Source organism: Passer domesticus, chromosome 15 (genome assembly GCF_036417665.1).
Source record: "Passer domesticus isolate bPasDom1 chromosome 15, bPasDom1.hap1, whole genome shotgun sequence".
NCBI lineage: Eukaryota > Metazoa > Chordata > Aves > Passeriformes > Passeridae > Passer > Passer domesticus.
Window position 1 is genome coordinate 12,951,829 of NC_087488.1, and position 21,151 is coordinate 12,972,979.

The window sequence follows — 21,151 nt, forward strand, 5'->3', positions numbered from 1 at the left end:
TTCCAGGTGCAGTAAGTCATCATCAAAGAAGGTGTGCTGTCAAGAAACACCACATAAAAAACACTATTATTTTTTTTTAATAGAAGAGAATGCAGTATAATTATTTGGCTTACAGGACTAAAACAGCCAAACAAACCATCGCAATCACCTGGCTAAAAACCATCATGTTTGGCACAATCTAGATCCCAGCTGGGTACCCATCAATGACTGCAAGAACCAGAGACTGCATGAGGAGATACAGCAGATCCCAACAACCTGCTGAAGTGCTCAAAACCAAACCAACCAACCAAAAAATCGAACAAAACCCCCCAAAAATAAATAAAACCTTAAAAAAAATATAAAATTATTTGCATATGAGAACGCTCCATCTGTTTAAAGACTCAATAAACTGTACCCCAGAAGATATAAAAGAAGATTAGAAGATTGTAAAAAAACCCCAAAACATTGGTGAGATTTTCCTGTGGAAGTAGTTCTATGATTTCACTTTCTTGGCTGGAAGGCTGCCTTTCCTTAAATAGCCTGTCTTGAGTAGTGGAACCTTTTCTTCCTTTCTCTTTGTCTCATTATCCCACCGCATTTACACCTCATTTCAAAACACAACCGTCATTGATAAAAAAGACTTTAAGCCTTCTTTTTCCCACCTTTAAATAAAACTAACTACACTGCTTCTTTTGTTCCTGTGTTTACTTTTAAAATTCTTGAAAACTCATCCCGTCCTTTTTTTTTGTCTTTATGACCATAAGATTTCTTTTCTGCTTTTTCAGGTGGAAGAGCTGGTCTACCAATATTTCTGCTATATGTTTAACTGTTACATGCATGCAGGAGAGAGGAGTAGTAAAAAGTTTTCACTAATCTAGACAACAAAATTTCAGATTTTTTTTTCAGGTATGAACACTATTAAGTACGTTTATTGTAACCAAGGTAAACACCAACCATTAATATTGTCCTCTTAGAAGTGCTCATTGTTAAAAACAAAAGAACAAATTGCAAACATTTCACCCAAAATGTCAGGTATGAAAGACATCATATTTAAATAAGAAAGCAAGGCCTGAGTGACGAAAATAGGTTACTTTCCTATGTTTATGTTTGTAGGTTTCTTTCCTGTGTTTATTCTTGTAGGTTACTTTCCGATGCTTATGTTTGCATGCTGAACAGATTTAAAGGGCTACAAGGAAAACACGTCAGTTTCAAAGTGAAACAAACTTCCACTGAAATTGAGCAATGTCACAGAAATGAGCATTTCTCCTTTGTAGCACCTCGGTTCCAACAGTCTGACAGTGACTGTTTCAGCAGACTTTTCACAATTCTCTCATAACCACTGCAAACTGCCTCCCTCAGAACTTATGAAGAAACACTGAGGACTTTCATAGATATCAAACTGAATTTGAAATCTTAAACTGAAATTTCCGTGAACAGCCCTACACTCCTTTGTTAACAGTTCTTTAAAAAAAAAAAAAAAAAACAAAACAAAACTGCCCAACACACAATTAAATAAATTTTCCATTTCCAGTTAAGGCAAATCAGTCCCACCCAAAATTACTGGTTAAATAAAAGGGTTTTTTTTCACGCTGCAGTAAAATAACTACTATTAATGGTGCAATGGGAGTTACAAACAGATTGTTACTTCCTTGAGGTCAGTTCTGAACACAATCTGAGTTCAGTTTGCATTGTTCTCAAAACGGACGTATTGCAGGGAAAATCATAAGCACTGAGTCCTGATATGTGTAGATAATTATTAATGTGGTCTACGCACAAAAAAAGGAAAGTGTGACGTGACAAGCACAACAGAATCGCTATTTTCACTCTATTTACCACAAGGAAGAGGCGGCTGGTGAATACAGCTCATATCTCACACCAGGAAAAGGTGCCACAATAAGGACGATTTGAGTACAGCAACTTCTTGAACACAGGAACAAGCTGGCACACAGAGGGATAAAGGGTGGGCAGACAAGAGATGTCATAAAACTTAATAACCTGTTGGGTACTGGAAGAAGCAGGGACTGGCGTAGGAGGGAATCTGGCAGACAGATGTACCTGGGAGATACAAAGGGAGGGTCAGGAGGAAAAGCTGCCCTGCAGCTCTGGATGCTGATGGATGGAATGACTTGGGCAGGGAGGCGGCTGAGGGGCAGGTGCTGGCACAGGAGACACTGCCAGGGAACCAGGGAAAGTGCTCCCCTGTGCTGGGGTGCAAACTGTGAAGCTGCTTTGCCTTCTTGTATGCTCTAAAATAACAAAGCTTGACAAAAAGGTGCTTTCTTGGGTAACACACATCAGGCACCCATCACACCGGCTGTTAATAAAAGGGAAAAATGACCTTGCGTTCGATGTGATAATACACAGTGTTTGCAGCACGGCTCTATCATCACACACGGCCTCTCAAAAAGGCAGCAAGAGCAGGAGCCAACCTCCAGCTTTGGCTCTGCCAACCTGCAGCCCTCACTGCCCTCCACGGGGCACAACCGCACCGCGCTCAGGCAGGCGGCAGCACCGCGCAGCCCAGCGCGCAGGGACGGGGTTAACTCGCACCTCGGGGCTCCCTTGGCTCTGTCACCACATTGCTGCTCCTCGCCCTCCGGCGCACGGGAAGCGCGGCCGCCGCGGGGCGCGCCCGGCATGAGGCGACGGCGGCCCGGCCTGCCCGGGCGGGCCCGGCGTGTCCCCGCCCGCGGCACCGCCGCGCGGGCATAGGGGGCGCTGTTAGCGCGGGGACGCGGCGGCGGAGCGCCCCGCCGGGACCGCGGGGACGGGGATGGGAACGGGGATGGGGACGGGAACAAACCACGGGGACCGCGGGCCGCGTCCCCTCAGGCCGGCGGGGCTTGGAGCGGGCAGAGCGGGGCGCGAGGCTCAGCCCCGCTCGCGCCTTTGCGCGTGGCCCCGTGCGCGCGCGCGCTGCCCGCCCCGCTCTGCCGCCCAATGAGCGTCCCGGCCGGAGGGAGCGCAGGTCCCGCCGTGAGGGGATGGGGATGGCGGTGCTTGTGTGCCCCCCCTCCCGCGGCTGCGGAACCTGCGCTGAAATAACCCCCCCAGCCCCGCACCGCCCAGTCCCGGCAGTGGCACACGCGTACAGATACACACGCGTACAGATAAACACACACGCGCACACATCCCCTCAGCCCCGCGCAGGATGCGCCCCCCCCCAGCCCTTCCCAGCCCAGACACGGCCCCGCTCGCGAGGTGTAGGTCAGGGGAAGGTGGGCTGAGGCGCTGTGGGCGGGAGAGCCGTGCGGGGAGCCGGGAGGTGAGCCAGCAGCGCCGCTGCCGGTTCGGAGGGAGCTGAGGGGAGCCGGGACGCGGGGCGGGGACGCCGAGGTGGGCGCGGGGGGATGGCGGGGGGCGCGGGCAGGGTCGCGCCGCGCCGCCGCCTGAGGCGGTGAGAAAAGTTGAGGCGGCTTTCGGGGGCGGGGGCGAGCTGCCGGGGTTGCTGTTTGATCAACTTCGCGCTTAGGTGCTTTGTTTTTAACTCGCCTTTATCCTCGGTGCACTTCTTTTATAACTACTCCTATTCTTTCTTTTCTTTTAACAAGGTGGGGGGGGGGGGGGGAGGGAATCTCCCACGAAAGTTTTTCCTTCACGGAAGGCGGGACTGAAACAATACCCCGATGCTTTGTTCAAATATAAAACCTCCAGCGCTCGCTTTCCCTTTCCCTTTTTTTTTTTTTTTTTTTTTCGGTTGGGTTTTATTGCCGCCGCTGCCGCTGTTGTGATCGCGCTTTCCCCCTTGTGTTTACAGCGCCTGTGAGGGAGAGACGCTCGGAGGAAGGACCGGGATCCCTGGGCTGCATCAGCGCGGAGAGCAGGAGCCCGGCTCAGCCGAGCCGGGAGGATTTCACCTTGTTGCTGTTTGTTTCGGGAGATTTTCGCTCCCCCCACCCCGGACACTGTCCAGCTGAGGGTTTGCTTCCTTGCTGCGTCCACAACCGGCCAGAGAAAAAGCGCTTTCTCTGTTAGAGGTGATTTTTGTCGTGGTCTCCCTGCAAGGAAGGGATCGGCACCAGCCTTCGAGGAGGGAGACAGGATCAACTGAGGTTTTCTCTACGTGAGGAGTTCAAGTGACACCGGCACCGGCCTGTGGCTGACTGACTGCACAGCGAGCTGGAATCACAGCCGGAGCTGCTCGATTTACCTGCTCGAGGACCCTTCAAACCCTTCTATTGACGGTAGAGATTTGTATTCCACGGAAAATCGGATTAATATAAACTATGCAGAGCTTTGCGGGGATATCGGGAGACTACTCTGTCTGCATGGCTAATCTTGAAATTGTCTGAAATAAATCCTTAGCGCAAGGAATAACGAGATACTTTCAATTAGTTTTTTTTTTCCTTGTCGCTTTTTTCCCCTCCCCTTCTGCAAGAATTTAACACTTCCATCGGAGGGTTTTTACAGGAGAATGGGACACATGCTGGAGAACTCGCCACGCTCCACAAAAATGACGGGGGTAACAGTTTCCATCACTGTTGCGGTATAAAAGGTTCTCTTTGGATTGTCTGCTGGTGGCTGCTAAGATGGATCAGTTTCTCCCTGTTCCTGTTTGCGATGTGCTGAAGGATCCGGATTTACTGAAATACTGACGCCCATGAACTTACTCCCTCTCTGCTGAAGGCATCGGATGTGACAGTGCAGAGAAAACATGTGTTTCACATTTCTGACTGGTTGTTTTGGTGCAATCAATACCTCCACAAGAAACATTGACTTAGGTGGCGACTGTCATAGCGGGAGGCACACGGAGCGCTGCTCCCGGCTTGCAGGCGGAGCGAGCACAAATCAAAGAGCCCGCCGATCCTGGCAAGTGGGGGCTTCGCTTCCCCCCAAAGCGCGGGGCACAGGCTCCCGACCCTCCTCAGAGAGCCCGGCCCGCGGGTGCGGAATGAGCGATGACCAGAGCGCTGCCAGGAGTGGCAGCCAGTCGGATCGGATGGGCACCAGTGAGGCAATACCGCTTGAAAGAAAGGTGGATCGCGAAATTATTGCCCGAAGGAATAGCAGGCGAGGCGGAATGATGATAAAGTTAAACTTCTGTTTCATCTTCTGTCGGGGATGGTGGGCGTTTCTGTTGCTTCAGCTCCACATGTTGCAAGCACTGGCACAAGGTAGGGCTAGAGACATTTTTGTTTATAGAAATGCTGCATCTGCCTTATGAGAGGAAGGGAATCTTGCTCGGGTACAGAGAAACCCTTTTACTTTTATCCTTATCAGAGATAAACTGCAGAATTCGCACTGAGCTGATTCATGTAGGAACGGTCGTTTCTTATACACAATCGTTTCTTTATGGAGCAGGGATTTGCAAACATGTTTCTCTCCCTTTCTAGTACCCTATCCCAACCTCCCACTGAGAATCACAATCCCTATCAGCACCAAACCTGCTTTTTAAATTTACTTAAATGCATCCGTGCTGTTCTTTCAGGCAGCAAAAGAGTTAACTGCTGGTTTTGTGTGTGTGTCTCTGTGTGTGTGTGTGTGTGTGTTTAAAACCACTGTGCTCTGAGATAAGTTATTAGGAGAAGGGGAGTCATAAATCCTCCGACTAGAACTAAACCAGGCATGTAAAAGGAATTCTTTAAACATATGAGCACTATTCTATGTGAGCCTCGGTCTCAGCATTGTTCATTTCTTTTGGATTGCCAAGTAACATTTACCCGAGACAAAAACTGCAATTGATTCGTATCTGAGCATTTCCACATCAGAGATCCTTGCAGTCAAATGAGTCACTTGTAAACGAAGGGTCAGAGTCGACCAATAGACTTTAAATACCAAGTGTCAGTCACTTTGCATGTAAATTCCCTTCTCAAAAAATTGCCAAATGTAGCCTAATTCTTAATAATCCTTTGACAGAGTAAACAATAAATGGCAGGCAGGAGCATTACAGTTGGCTGCGCCAAATAACACGCTGAACAAACGCAGCTTTCACTTTCTTTGCTGGGTTGAGTTTTATTGCTGTGTGCATTGTCTGGCTGAAGTGGGGTGTGCTGGACAATGCAGAACTGTATCGTGTGGGACCAGGAGTTAGTTATTAAAGCGGAAGTTAATACTCCATGAAGGGGAATAGTCTTTGTGTTTTAGCTCTTTGTTTTCAAGTATTTCACGGGGGAACAATGGTGCATTCAGTTGTAAGAAGTGGATGGGGCTCGTGTGTTGAGGAAGAGGAGTTGGAAGCCAAGTCTGCTGTAGTTTGTCTGCTCTGGCTTTACTGCTGCATCCTCGGAAAGTTTGGAGCCGCAGGATACAGAAGAGATTTAATCCAGTGTTTTATATGGACTCCACCCTCATAAACCTTTCTCAGTGCTTTGTTTATGCTGTCACTGCTATTCCCAAATTACTTCTGCTGAGGCCTGCAAGCCCTAACAGGGTATTGTTATCCTGAAACAAGCCATACCTGACATAATTATCTCTGCAAATTAAAATTCACGTCACTTTTTTGCTGTTTTTCTTTTGGTAGTTGTTGTTGATAGGTGCCAATATGATGCTTCATGTTGGCAGATAAATGCAGATAATTCTTGCTGCTTACACTAAAAAAAAATCATAAAAGGTAGTTTTAGGTACCAGGGATTCAGGAATCATTTTAGGTGCCAGTTTTTCTATGGTTAGTAGTAAACTAGTCAACTTACTGGATTAAAAGTGAATGAAAACTTTTGTTTAGCCCATAGTAGAGCATAATTTTTTAATCGCTTATTTCAGATTACTCAGCATTTGCAGTAGTGTCAATTTCAGGTGCTGTATATCTCAGGGGGTTATGTAGTGTATACAAACTATCCCCCCAAAAAGTCCTTACACCAAGTTAGTTTTAAGTAACTAAGAGTATTTAAGGCAAGCAGGGGACAGGAAGAGAATAGGATATATTATTTCTGAAAAATATTGGGGCAGATAAAGCTATGAAGTATAGAAGACATGAAACAATGACAGATAAAACAATTATGTAATGCAGAAACAAAATACATTGTAATTTTTATATAATGCTGAAGATTACAGTTAGTCTTCTTAAGAATTATTTGACACATAAACCAGTGTAGAGGTCTTGATGTAGAGGGCTTTATTGGAATTTCACAAAATTTGCATTAATTTATAACTTACGGTTCTTTTTGCACTCTGAATTCTAATGGATTCTAAGACATTCATCATTTTTATGCAAAAATTTACTTTAGAGAGAATATGACAATATAAAAGTCCTTCATGAAAATGGAAATTCTTCTACAGCCACAGAAGTTTCTAATGGAATGATGTGGTCATATGCATGAGAGAATTACATGACTTCAATCTTTTTATAAGATAAAAAAATGAACATTCTAAATATATGGGCCATGGCTCTTCTGAATGAATCATAATACAATGCCATAACCAGCTAATGTTTCCATAATAACTGTTCCCCAGCATTAAAGACATAAGAAGTATTTCAGGCATACTGAAATGCAGGTTCTTCATTCCTAGGAAACAGATCAGGTAAAGTTGTTGACATCAAGTATGTTATACTTCAAGGTGAACAGAAGAAATGAGTTTCAGCTGCAACAGGTTGGTTGAGTATTCTCTAAACTTGAATGATCATCCATGTGAAAGCTGATCTCGTGGTGAACTGTAGACAAAACCACTTGTAAATTCATTTTGTGCTTAGTTCTTCAGCTGTTCTGTCTTCTAATAGCTGTGTTACATATTTCAATACAAAATCTATCTGCTTTTTCCTTTTTAAAATGAGTTTAATGAGTCTAAAATGTACATTGGGTTGTTGTCCTGAGTAACAAAGTATTCTCTTTGAACCTTAGTGTTGTTGTGCAGACCTTCTCATGGCGGGAGTGACTTTCCAGGTACAGAAAACAAAGGCTGTGGCCTGTCCCAGGCTGGGAACGGAGCTCCCGCTCCTGTGATGGCTGGGGCTCTGCACAGGGCCCCCTCACACTGGGGGTGTGTCTGCACTGGCCCATCTCAGAAAAATTAACCTGTAAGAGTCCCCAACTGTTGCACATTCCTTTTTTCACTCAGCTCTCTCTGCCTGCTGGCCTCTGCCACCAGCCCTCTTTTCATGGCGTTTTTATTAAATGATGTACGAGATGCTAGATAGCCTCAAGTCATCATGTGTCATCAAATAGTGATGAGATGCTAATTGATAATCACTATAATTATCAAATTAGACTTTGTGAGGTGGTGGTAGGAGTGAATCATTTGGCCCCAGTGGCTGCCTACTGTACTTGGAGGAACATCCTCCTGCAGAGTCTGGCTCAGGGGTCTGCATGCCTGGGCAGAGTCCTGGGAATACACAGAGCTCCTGCAGCTTTGGAATTTATTCCTTATGTATGAGATTAACAAACACGGATGCCTACTGAGGTACAAAATGTTTACTAAACTACTGGAATATTTGTATGGAAATAGAAAAATTCTGCTTATTTAAAATAGGTTGGAAGTTGCTAGAGGCTACTCTACATGCATCTTAATGGATTTAAGTACCTTCCCAATGTCTATCTTTTGTTGAGGAATGAAAGAATACTTTGAAAATATATTTCTTTGGATTGATAGCTGTTGTTCAGAAAGATTTTAAAATAGATAAAAGCAGAGCAAAGCTTTAAGCTTCTCCAGCAGGAGCCTGGTATCTTTAAATATTAAGAAAGAGAAGCTTGTCTGATTTTTCTTAGTTTTATGGCAATTGAACTGTAATCTTTTTATGCTACTTAATCAAATCTGTATTCAGAATTCTACAAATACCTGAATGTAGGTTTAAGGTGATATTGATATGCATTATGCTTTGAAAGAAGCCATGACCCAGTAGATAGATGAAAATGTTTCTGGGGCCCAACTTCCTTAATTCAAATATTTGATCTGGTGTATTATAAATATGCTGAGTGTAAGAAGTCTTTTCAAGCAAATTTCAAATTGCATTAGGTGCAGAGATGATACACAACTTGCATAGAGTATTTGGTCGTTAGGAGGATGGAGAGATAGTAAAATGTTAGAGCAATACCTACTGGAGAGTGAAAAAGATTGTGAATTAAATGTAGTAGGAACCATTTCTAATTCCAAAAGACTCTGTTGATCTTTATTGGAAACTCAAGATTTTGTATTGGGTTTGCCTTTTGTGTTTCTTTTCTTTAGAAAGCATTTAAAGTATGTGCTACTTTTAAGCAGTTGAATTTTTTGTGTATATAATTATAATAATTAAGCAATTGATTTGGAGGAGTAGATCCAGGCCCAGTCTAAATAGAACTGGGGTGGAGATAGTTGGCATTTTCTGTGGCCAGATCATGCAACTTCTCACTCTCTCTGCTGTGGTAACTCTTGGTTTGCTTTATATGTTTATGTTTTGCTGGAAAAGTACCTATTCTTAAGACTTCTTACAGCAAGTTCAAAGAGCTGTGAGCACATAATATTAACATTCCAAGTGCAGTGTTTCAGATGATTCCTTGAGCGTGCAGTGTAATGTTAGAGCTGAAGGGAGCCCATAAGTAGTGGGTGTTTATTATCGTTGTGTTCATGCACTGCCAGGAGATGCTCAGAGCAGGAATGGCCTGGTGTGGAGAGAGGCTGTGGTAGCTCTGCTCTGTGGCTTTCATCTCACTTAAGAAGAACAGAAGGCAAGTCTGTGTCCTTGAAAAGTTGTTCTGGAAGGTTCTGCCATCTCTGCATAGTCATGTATTTTGAATAACAAAGGAAATGTTGTCTAATGTAAAGATTGCTGAAACAAACCATAGAAATACTAAAAAACAATTTCACATGAGTTATCAGGAAGCTGTTAAGTGAAGGGACTGGGCTTTTGTAGATCTGAGAGGGATTTTTTTAACTGACTTATTGTTCTTATCACCATACATGTACAAGTCTGGAACACATTCTTGACTCAAAAGATTTCCATGCATTTATCAACTTTCTGTACAGCTTGACCTGAACATCACATTCTGGATGGCCTGGTTATTTGGTCCAGCTGGACCTTTGTGCTGTGATGAATCTGTGGGCTGACTAGAGGCAATTGGATTCCTCATGGAGCAAAATATTGTTCATGCTGAGTTCATTACAGAAATAGGCATTTCCTCCACCCTCTGCATATGTACATATAAACATGTATTTAAATAGCTGTTAAGGAAAAAGTTGATGCTATGTTGATATTTTCAAGATTGTGTTTTCTTGAAGTTAAAACATAGGAAATAGAACAATTTTCATCGGATTTGTGTAGAGATTAGAAGATGCCAGAAGTAAGGTACCTTTGCATCTTTAATGCAAATTCTTAATGCAGGTACATTATGATTAAGTTTAAATTGTTACCTATTATTTTTCCTGTCTACATAGTCAGAACTGAGACTGAGTGCTGCCCACTGATCAGTTTTTCAGTATTTTGTTTTCTTGTCAGTGCTTGGCTCCATCTTTCATTTGCTTGAAATCTTTTAAATTCAGCACAAGAAGACTTTTGTGTGAACCAAAGGAAGAACTGTTAGCAGCTATAGCATGGCATTGGATTAGACTACTTACAGTTGTTACAGCTGGAAAGCAAGTAGTTGGTGAGATTTGGGCTCTATTTCTGACTATCAAGTGAGCATTTTCTAGTGAATAAAAGACTCTTCGCTGCACGTGCCTCAAAGATGACCCTTCACCATGCATAGAGCTCAAGTAGAACAAAAATGTAACTTCATGGAAAGGCCTGTTGCCAAAGAATTTGGGGGTTATGAAGTTATATCTGCCCCCTGTGTAAAGTAAGACTGCAGTTCCTTTACAGACATGGCCTTTGGAATGTCACAACCCCAGAAGGTTCAAAGGGTGACATGGCTGAGAAGGGAGGAGCCTTTTATTTTAAAGTGATACCAACTTCATTGCTTTTAAACGTACATGATTGGGTTTGTAGGATCTGCTCATGGCACAGATTCTTGACTTCTAGATGTGTGTGATACTTGTGTATGATATCTTGAGCATTTGTATTGTTGGTTTACAAAGAGAGATTTTTTTTGTTCTGCCTTTTCTACAGAAAATAACAAATCTGTTCCTAGAATAGACACTGGTCTGTTGCTAATTGTGTTTTAGCAGTGAAATGCCTCTGAGGTGCAATACAAATGGCACCCTCACTAAGATTAGAAATGTAGATCCATAGGCTTTTTAAGGGGGGTGTTTTTAATTTTCAGCTGTTCAGCTCCCTGGGCTAGCACAGACTCGGGTCACACAGGAATCGGGGACATTGCAAAGGAGGTGATGGGACAGCCTGGCCAGGGCATGACCCTGGCAGTGTTCCTAAGATCAGCTTCAACTGGGGGGGAATTTTCCAACTTTGACAAAACACAAGGCAATGTACATGGCCTGACTTCTTACAAATGTGTGGAGACTGCTGCTCCTGGGGAGAAAATAGTGAAGTGAGGTGGTTTAGAAGACTTTAGTTTTTTCTCTGAAAGTCCCTTTCAGTGAGTTTCTCTGTCTGTTGTGTGGAGTATTCTCAACCTGAGTTTATAAGGTAGAGTTTAAATAATATAAATTTAAGTAATATAAAAATTCCCCTTAATCCCCTGATATCTCAATTCTGTAGGCTGATGATAGGAATAATACTTTCTTCTCAAACAAAAAGAAACTTTGCAACTTAAGTTGCAAATCCACCAGTATTATTTTTAAAGTTTCTGTTTAATGCAGAGATTCAGAGGGTTAAAAAGGGGAGGTGTGAGCTCCAACAACTCTGATTAAAGGAAGTCTTTAACAGCACTTAATGCAAGATGTGGAAGTGGATTGTACAATCTTACGTCACACCATTCAGATAACTTTTGAAGTGTCATTTTTATAAACAATAAAGCATTAGAGCTTTTTATGCAGATAATGTGATTCTTTAATCCTGTTTTTCTCATTTCCATGCTCTACTGCAGCAGCCTGAAGAGCAAGTTGATTCTGGTAGATAAATCAACGTCCCTTAGGTCTCTTTAAACCACTTTATGGTCTTTTAAGCCCTAAGCCATATATTTTTCCTAATAAACTCCTTGGACTAACATGTTACCTAAAAAATAATTTGTTGTGTATTGCTCTCTTGGACCAGAAAGTAGAGAATGATGATAACATAGTTTCAGTGTGTGTTGCCAGAAGGGTCCCACATTGATTCCAGGCTGCAATTGAAGTTTGTAACTCATTATTACACAAAGAACCAGAAGGTCTGTTGACACTGCTTTCATCCTCAGGTTCATATTTGTCAAATTTTGTGTATTTATTAGCTGAGAATGTTGTGGCTTTGATATGTGGTTTTGGCATTGAGTTCATAGGAGACCAACTCAGTAGCAATGCTACTTTTTAAGAGAAGCTGCTAAGGAAATAATGGAACTATAGTGCAAATATTTAAAATGTTTAGACACTTAGAAAAAATTATTTTGTTAAACTGGTGCTGTTTGCTCACCTAACATTTGTATTAAGCACAGACTCAGTTCTAACGCTGTAATTGCAGTCTTGCTGGTGCATTGGGGAATGAATGTCCCTGTTTCTTATTTCTTATCTGTCAAGAAGTGCAAAGGCCATTCATGACTAAATACTTTGAAGTAACTAAATGGTATATGATTATTGGAAAAGAAATATATGGTGCAGTGCCATACCTGCTGTTCAAGGATAGTACATTTATCATAACATGGAACACATTGCTGGAGTATTGAAGTGCTTGGGTGAAGGTGAAGGGAATTCTGCATCAGTATTTCTAAATGTGTGTACTGATAAGTTTAAGTCCTCTTGAATCTGTGTGTGTGTAGGGGTACAACAAACTTTTCTTGTTTCTGACTGTTTCCTTTCCTTCAGGGTCAAGAGATTGAATAAACCAGATCCTACCTATCATGTGAACGTAACATTTGCAAACCAGCACCTTTGTGCTTTCTTCCCCGCTGTCCCTGTTGTTGAGGAGGAAGTCATTGGCACTTTTGTTTTATGCCGTGATGCATAAAAAAAACTTTTACAGCAGCTTTGCTGATAGTGCTCTGGCAATACTGCTGTGCCCTGGTGAAGGCAGTGCTGTTGTGTGCACATCCGTGTGTCCCACCCTTCCCTCTGCTGCCTTTATCCCTTTGTCTCAGGCTGACACAGCCTCTACCCCAATGTGTTTTTGCTCTCAGATTAGTGCTCTCCATGCTGTTGTCTACAAGCATTGCCTCCTGCCAGGGACAGGCTGAGGAGGAGGCTTAAACCCTCTGATTCTGCACTTGCAATGTGGAGCAGATCCTGCCGTGATCCTCTCCCTGGGCACAGAGTGCCTTTTCTAGGACACGTGCGTTGTGCTAAGCAGGGCTTTTGTTGTGCTGGAGGCCTTGTCATCTGGAGAGCAGATGAGCAGGAAGATTGTTTAATAGTAGATTATCCCAGCATTTTTTTGAAATGTTAGATAAGTCTAAGAGGCAAGAGATCAAGAACAGTAGCTCCTGTGTTTCACCTTTTGTTGTTTTTATTGCCATGAAGACATTAGATTTGTTGTTGAAGATGGAGAAATGAAATGAAAAAACATTTTAATGCCACTTCAAGCACCAGATTTTAAGATAAATTCTATCAACTAATTTGCCATTTCTCTCTAGAAGTTGTTTTGTTTTTACAAACATAATTGTTTACTTGTGAATGACATCTGATGTATCTGAAATGAAGAAAGTATGTGGATTATTGTTAAATTAGTTTCCTGCATTGGCCTGTGCAACCATAACTTTCTACCATGCCGTATTTTAACTAGGAAGAATATTTTGTTTTTTATCTTAAACTTCATTTTTAAGCTGGTGTGTTATCTTCTCTCTTAGAACTCCTTTGCAAGGTTCCTAGCTTTTAAGAACTAATGAAAGGTCAGTGTTTTGTTCTGGGGTTTTTTTATCCTCTTGAAAAGAATATATATTTTGTATAGTAACTTCATAAAATTAGTCGACTGGGAGAAGGTGTTTCCTGTTCACAGAACCTAATCATGCTAGTGCTCATTATCCATAGAACAAGGCTAAAATTTCACTTTTAGGTGTTCCGTTTCAGGGAAATGGGAGAATAGGTCAATTGACTCTAGTTAATTCAATTACAAGATAGGCCAGGGATGGTATTGTTTAATAAAATCATCAACAGAAAATTTCAAGTGACTCTCAAGATAAACCTCCCATTCATACACAAGTTTGAAGCAGCAGTGAATAACAAAGCAAGATTTGTATATTGAAAACTTTTTTCCAAGCTGTTTATGTAGTACCTAACATCTTCATTTCAAGTTTCTCTGTACAAGTGTTGATAGCAATCTTACTCAGATTTAATTAATTATATATGGCTTATTATTAGCATTTAATGGGTCAAATATTTAAGCATATTTTTCTGAATCTTTAGTTGAGAATTCTGAGTCAATGGCACTCATGTCAAACTCAGAATTTTAAGTGCTGGTAATTCAATGTTGCATTCACTATGTAAATGCATCATAATTAAAATGATGCCTTGTCAATCCCATTCAGGTTTCTTGTGAGTATAATTTTCAGCTTTCATATACTGGATGTAGCTCTGTCTTCTGCTACCCAAAACCAGAACAAGATATATTTATGGTGTACTGGTGTCAGTAAAAACCTGCAGTGCTAACTGCTGTGCCTGTTTAAACTCAAAGAGTGAAAATCTTCCTGATTCTGTTAAGGATGTCCAGGTCAAATCTAAAACTTTTTTTTTTTTTTATATTTTTCAAGTAGTTCAACTGCAGTATATAAAAGAATACTGGAGCAGCCACTTAGAAAAGACAGGATGGCTCTGCAAGTGATCCCATGGGCAGATATGGACAGTTCTCATCCTTATAGTTGACAAGTGGAATAGAAGTTTTCATGTAGTATATAAAAAGGAGATGCTGAGTAATTTTGGATTTCCACACTTAATATGTGAACAAATGTTCGTACATGTCACAACAAATCTTGAAAGAGTTCTTCATGCTCTAAGAGCCTTTCTGTAGAGCTGCAGGACATTATAAACACTGCTAAACCAGCTTCTGTGCAAATGGTCACTAGAGTGGAGTAAGTGCTAGCTGTCACTTTATTAAAAATAATGGCTTAATTACTCATGTTTGCTTGAAATTCATTGCAGTGTGAAGTGATTAGGCATTGGTGCTTTGGTAAATTATGGCATATTGCAATTTTCTGTAACCAATTAGTGAGTGTTGGTGTTGGGCACGTGCAGTGCACCCAGTTGTCACTCATTTCATTAACATCCAGATCTGTGCTGTTGCCAGAAGACTTCTGTTGCAACTCTAAAACATGTGACAAAGAAAGTGGGTATATATATATATATGAGAAGCTCAGAAAAGACAGCAGATAAAAATTACAGTGCAGTTCTAAGCACATGACTGCCTTGACTGAAAAGCTCCCCAAACCAGTACTAGAGTTGCCAGATACGGCGTTCTCATAATTCAGTCAAATCTTCTATTCTGAGTGAAAGGCAAATGTTGCCTTCATACATACTTGCAGCTCTCTTCCAGACATCCAGCAGTCTCAGCTGTCTCGAAATTCTGGAGAAGTGGCTATATGCTGAAAAAACTGTGTGTTTGCCTGCTTGTTTAGATGCTGCATCAAGGCAAACAGAACACCAGACACAGCTACTCAGAACTCATGTAGTAAGTTGGCAGCAGAATGTACTGTACAGATGAAGAACTGTCGGTAGTGATTGATATATTGGGGTTTTTTTAAGCCTTCAGTGTGTTCAAGGCTTCTGAAGTCCCATTTCTGATGCTGATGCTGGTCAGAAGTTCTTTTACTGTTCTCATTTTTGTAGACAGAGTATTTTTGTGATTTAGATGCATGTATGGCTGAATTTCAGATTTGTAGGCATGATTTGTGTTTAAGACTTGTTACGGTTTAAGCCCAGCTGGCAGCTGAGTACCACAAAGCCACTCACTTCCCCTTCCTTGGGGGAAGAGGATTGGAAAAGTGAGAAAACTTGTGGGTTGAGATAAAGACATTTTACCAGGTAAAGCAAAAGCTGTGTGTGCAAACAAGGCAACCCAAGGTGTCTCTTCACCTTGTCCCCTCAGCAGGCAGGTGCTCAGCCATCCCTAGGACAGCAGAGCTCATTAATGGTGATTAACGATGTCTTGGAAAGTCAAACCCATCATTCCAAACATCCCCCACTCCTCCTTCTTCCTCCAGCTTTACATGCTGAGCATGACTCCAGATGGTCTGGAATGTCCCTTGTGTCAGCTGTGCAGGCTGTGTCCCTCCCAATTCCTTGTGCACCTCCAGCCTCCTCTCTGGCAGGGTGGTGAGAGGACAAAAGGCCTTCACTCTGTGCAAGGGCTGCTTAGCATTAACAAAATCATCTCTGTGTTATCAACAATTTCTTTTTCAGCACAAATCCAAAACACAGCCCCCTACCAGCCACTGTGAAAAAAATTGACTCATCCCCAGCTCAAACCAGCAAATGACTGCATCTGTAAATGCATTTTCATTTTGTACCTTGTATATTGACAGAGAAACTGTATGAAATGGCATGATCTTAAATGGAGATCTCGAATCTCATAAATCTGCATTGTGAAATGTAATCGTATTAGAGGCAGAACACTTGTGGTTTTTCAATTATAGTGGTGCTTTTTCATATCACTGTGTGTGAAGCAGTTCTGTCAGAAACAAAGAGTTCAGAGCTCTCAGACATACCATCTTTGAAGAAACAGCTAAAGGCAACAGGTTTCAAGCTCTTTGAAGCCTTTTCTCTCTGAGTCCTTGTTAAAGGATGTCTCTCATAACTACTGGTCACTTACTAAGCCTGTTTCTAAATTTGTGGGAAATCACATGAAGTGCATTATCGCATATTCATGTCGCACAGAAAGGCATTGTATTATTCCTTATGTAGAGCACATTTGTATTTTATAACTTGCAGAAGTTCAGTTAATTGCAGAGAACACTTTCAGTAGGAGGAGCCATCTCAACTAATATAAAGAGGAAGGGTAAGATTTGTGTGAGTTAGCTGAACATGATAACAAATGTAATTATACTAATATAACAATGTGATGTATGAAAGCAAGAGATTTTAATTTTAGCCTGCATTCTGTAGAGATTACAGGTTAGGAACATTCTTTGGCATAGTGCTTTATACTTTAAACAGTTTTGAAGAGTTACAAGCTTTAAATATTTGTATTGCAGTTATAAGATTCTTAATTTTCCTTTAGACATTTAAAAGCTTCAGTTGTGTTGGTATGGTTTTAAAACTTTTTTGGTAGAAGAATTAATGTATACAATGTGGTTTATAATAAGTGTTACTGAAGTTATACAGATTCATTCCAATGAAGTTCTTCAGTGCCAATGTGTAAACTGCTCTCCTCTCCTTACTCTCACTCTTATTTAATTTTTTTTCACTTAAACAAATGTGGGGGTTTCTGTGTGAAAAGAATGTGTTTCAGCAGGTTTCAGGAACTGAGATATTGGTCTGTCCCCTCACTCAGATTGGTAATGGAAGTAATACGCTTTCCAGGTGAAAAGTTTGTTGAAATGTAAGGATTTTATGATGAAATATTGACTTTTGAGATACACAAGTTTCATAGCAGTTCTTAATAAAGCAAATGAGTCCCATGTTTTCCATTTTAGTTTTATGGTTGCTTTTTTGGGTTGGTTTCTTTTATGTCGTAATCTGGCTCTGTACAACAGGTTTAAGAAAATAAACAGAATCAGATTGTTGACATGATCAAAACCATGGTAAGTTTTCTAAACAGAAATTTTGTTTGAACCAGGAAAAGACGTGAGTCAATATCTTCATATGTATCTGAAGGAAATATGTGTAGTAAGAAAAAAATGTAGTACATTTTGACTAATGTTGCTTATGAAGTTGCACAGAGCAGTGTGATGGCTCCTCAAGTTAGTAAAAGCCATAACCATCAATCTTCTACTGAATATGTGTGAGCTATTTAATAAAATTAGATGTTTTTCCAGGTCTTAAATCTTACAGGTTGTTTACGAAGATGTTCCAGACAGAAACAGCAATACTGAACTGTGGGTTGCATTTCCCTGTACTTGGCAATCCCAGATGTGTAGATCACCTAATCTCAAGAAGGCAGAATTTATTCTGAATTCTGGTCTTTCCCTTACCTAGATCCAAAGGAAAGATATGTGCTCTCAGTAACACAAATATTTAGAGCTGTCCAGCCTTTAGGTGTTTCACAGTCCAGAAAAATGCAAGTAAATAAATGAAAAGCATTTCCTCTAGTTGTCATGCTTTCAGAAATCACTGATAGAATTCATGATATTTCATTATGTACATTTTTTCTTCTGTGGAATCTTCTTCCTGTAAACCCAAGCATTCCATATTCCCAGAGCTTTCCTTTACCCATGCCCCTTTTTATTTTGCCTGCTTTGATTGAGTTTTTTGGTATTGTTTGTTAATTTATTCCTTTTGTAGCTAATGCAGAGACTTTGGTTAGCAGAATGGATATCCTGTGTGGGAGAAAACACAGATACTGCATAAATGGCTTTTTCCATGCTGGAAGATGAAGGATCTTTCTTGAGTTCTTATCTATAAATTTCTGATGCCATCTACCTGGGCAGAGAACAGAACACATATCTCACAACTGTGAGGTACAGGGGAAAAAGTTCAAAAGGAGAATTGGCTAAAAGCTGTGGGCTCCTGCTGGGGGTTTTCTCTGAGCAGGTCTCTGGGACCTGTGGAGGGCAGAGCTCTGCTCTGATCCTGAGGCCTTTGCAATTGTCTCTCTCACCCTGGAGCTCCTCTGGTGCCAGGAAGTCTGACCTGTTTATCTAAATCATCATGGAATCTTTGAGATTGCAGGGAAGCCACAAGTTCCTGCACACCGAGCAAGGATTAGTGTTGTTACACTTCAAAATAGCACATCCCAAAACTATTTTAAAATGGCACCAACTTAGCACAGACCATCTCCTGGATCCCCTCTTTTTAACACTTCCAATTTATAATGCTGCAGGTAGAGGAGTTTGAGTACTGTGGTCAGAATGGAAGAGGAATTCTTCATCATTTATCTCCTATAGTGTCTTGATCACTGTTTGACCATCTTGGATCTTATTCATATCATATCATCTTCATACATCATCTACAGAATTGTTTATTAAGTTCTGAACAATTAAACAATGCAAACTCATTCAAGGCAAAATAACTGGAGCAAGTGCTGGTGGAGCACTTGCACAATGTCAATATTGCATTGATATTGCAAATATCATTCGTTCATTCATTTTTTGTATCTATTTGACAGCATGACATAATTTAAGAGAAGAAAAATAGATTTTAATTAGCATATTTCTGTATTACTGAACAGCTAATTAGGGAAATTAAAGTACTTTCTCAGCTATGAATAGTACGTTAAAAGAACTGTGCAACAAAAATACCCTTGTAGCTGTACTGCTGACTTCCTGGAAAGTACCCATTTAATTCTATTACAGATTATTAGTGGTGTATCATAAAGTTGTGTGAGTGCTCTCAGTTGAAGTGAAGAGAATTATAAAGACAGAAGAATCAAACCTTTGAATATGGTTTGATCAGAGTTTGCTAGAGACTTTATTATATTGACTAATTCATAGGGCAGTGCTAATAATGTAAAAAATCTGATACTTGGGGCTTTAGATTTTTAATATGAATGCCACAGTAATGGGGAAAACTGGCCTCATCATCCAAGGGAGTTTTACAGTTTTGTTTTTTTTTTCCCAGTGTTTTTGATTATTAACTGAAAGTTATTTTTAGTCAGTTTTCACATTTTGAAAACTTTCTCTGAGAATTTTTTATAAGGACTCCTGTATAACAAATGATTTTCCTCCCAGGTCGAATATTTAACTAGCACACAGTTTTTCTGGCCTGCTAGTCTAGGAAGAATTTCTTCACTGGAAGGTGGTGAAACATTGGAAGGGGCTGCCCAGGGTGCTGGAGTCACTGTCCCTGGGGGTGATTCAGAAAAAATGAAGGCACTTGGTGCCATGGGCTGGTGGTCAAGGTGGTGATCAGTCAACAGTTGGGCTCGATGATCTTGGGGGCCTTTTCCAACCTCACTGATTCCATTATTATTTTGATAATTCAGTTTGCTAAATGATTTATTAGTAACACAAGGAATACAACAAAATTCATGAGGAATACTTTGAAGTTCCTGTTGGTCCCTTAGCTTTGCAGAGAACTACTTCTCTGGGAAGCAGACAAATATTATTCTGGCTTTATTGCTGCTTTGAGAGTTAATGACCATAATAACGATAAGCATATCTTGCTAATTGTCCACTAGTTTTGGTTTTAATAACATTTTAATTTGCATATTGGTCATATGCTGAAAACACATGGTTTTAATTGTTCATCTTCAATTAGCATAGCTTTTCACACTTTTTGAATGGGCTTTCAAAAAGTTTAAAAACTGCTGGTCTAAAAAGTTTGTCAAAATGAATTGAGACACAAATGTGAAAAAATAGGCTTGTGTCAAAAATACTGGATTTGAGTTAAAAACTTGAGTTCTAAGGTCAGTCTTGCGCTGTGTGGTTTTCAGCCTGGAATGTTTTGGGCCATTATGACCATTACCAAATTGTCTGACTTCTGTGTTTTATCTTGGAAAAAATGGATTATTGTTTAGAGCCTAGATTTACAGTTTGAAAGGATAAATTATTGATTGTTGGCATTTTCCACAATATCAGATACTACTCTAAGATCTTTCTTCGAGGATGAAATTTAATTTCTTTGATCTTGTAAAAGTGAAGTAGAAAAGCATACTTTAGGTTGATTTGGGGAAAAAAAGCTTTTACAAATAAAAAGATGTTTTCATATTTGCATTATTTAAAATGCATTTTTTGTCTTATAAATATGCTAATCTTTATAAGCTGCTTCTGGTGTGACATATGGTTTGTAATTTTCAGTTCTTTGACATCAACCTACTTTCTATTACATAAAAATGTACAATTGGCAGGGAAAATTAGTATGTTCAATGGCACCACACTTAGAAGACTTTGAGAAGTATCTGGGGTATTTATCTGTGTTATAAGCAGACAGATGTTTGAAGAGGTCTTGGAGGTTCTGTTAATTGTGTGTTTGTTCCCTTTCAGACAACATTTCTTTGGGGCTTGGTCTGATGGAAAAATTGCAGATAAATACTTGTGAATAAAAGAGCAAAGCTCATTATAACATATGTTTGTATTTTAAGTAGTTTTATATATCTAAAAGGATATTTAGCTTAGAAATAATTAAGATTATTTTCTCAGGGGGATGGAGCAATGAGAGGAAAGAAAAAAATAACAAAACAAGTTTTAAAAGATCGACTGAAATGACTCCTTAATCTGTC

General features: G+C 40.7%; 2 protein-coding genes across 9 annotated transcripts in view; one reads left to right on the top strand and one right to left on the bottom strand.

The window, feature by feature from the left end:
- CARD11 (caspase recruitment domain family member 11) overlaps positions 1-2,611 on the bottom strand; it is a 116,577-nt gene extending 113,966 nt beyond the window's left edge. For all 5 annotated transcript variants that reach the window (XM_064390112.1, XM_064390109.1, XM_064390113.1 and 2 more), the window contains exon 1: positions 2,530-2,611. The gene's annotated coding sequence lies outside the window, so the exon portion shown is untranslated. The remainder of the gene's footprint in view (positions 1-2,529) is intronic.
- A 448-nt stretch (positions 2,612-3,059) lies between these two features.
- Positions 3,060-21,151, top strand: part of SDK1 (sidekick cell adhesion molecule 1) — a 382,991-nt gene continuing 364,899 nt past the window's right edge. For 2 of the 4 annotated variants that reach the window (XM_064390817.1, XM_064390821.1), the window contains exons 1-2: positions 3,358-3,451; positions 3,737-5,093. In XM_064390817.1, the coding sequence (XP_064246887.1) occupies positions 4,634-5,093 (460 nt within the window). In that variant the 5' untranslated portion in view covers positions 3,358-3,451; positions 3,737-4,633. Of the gene's footprint in view, positions 3,245-3,274; positions 3,316-3,357; positions 3,452-3,736; positions 5,094-21,151 lie in introns of those variants that run through there. The other 2 variants (XM_064390819.1, XM_064390818.1) reach the window with 2 other exon arrangements.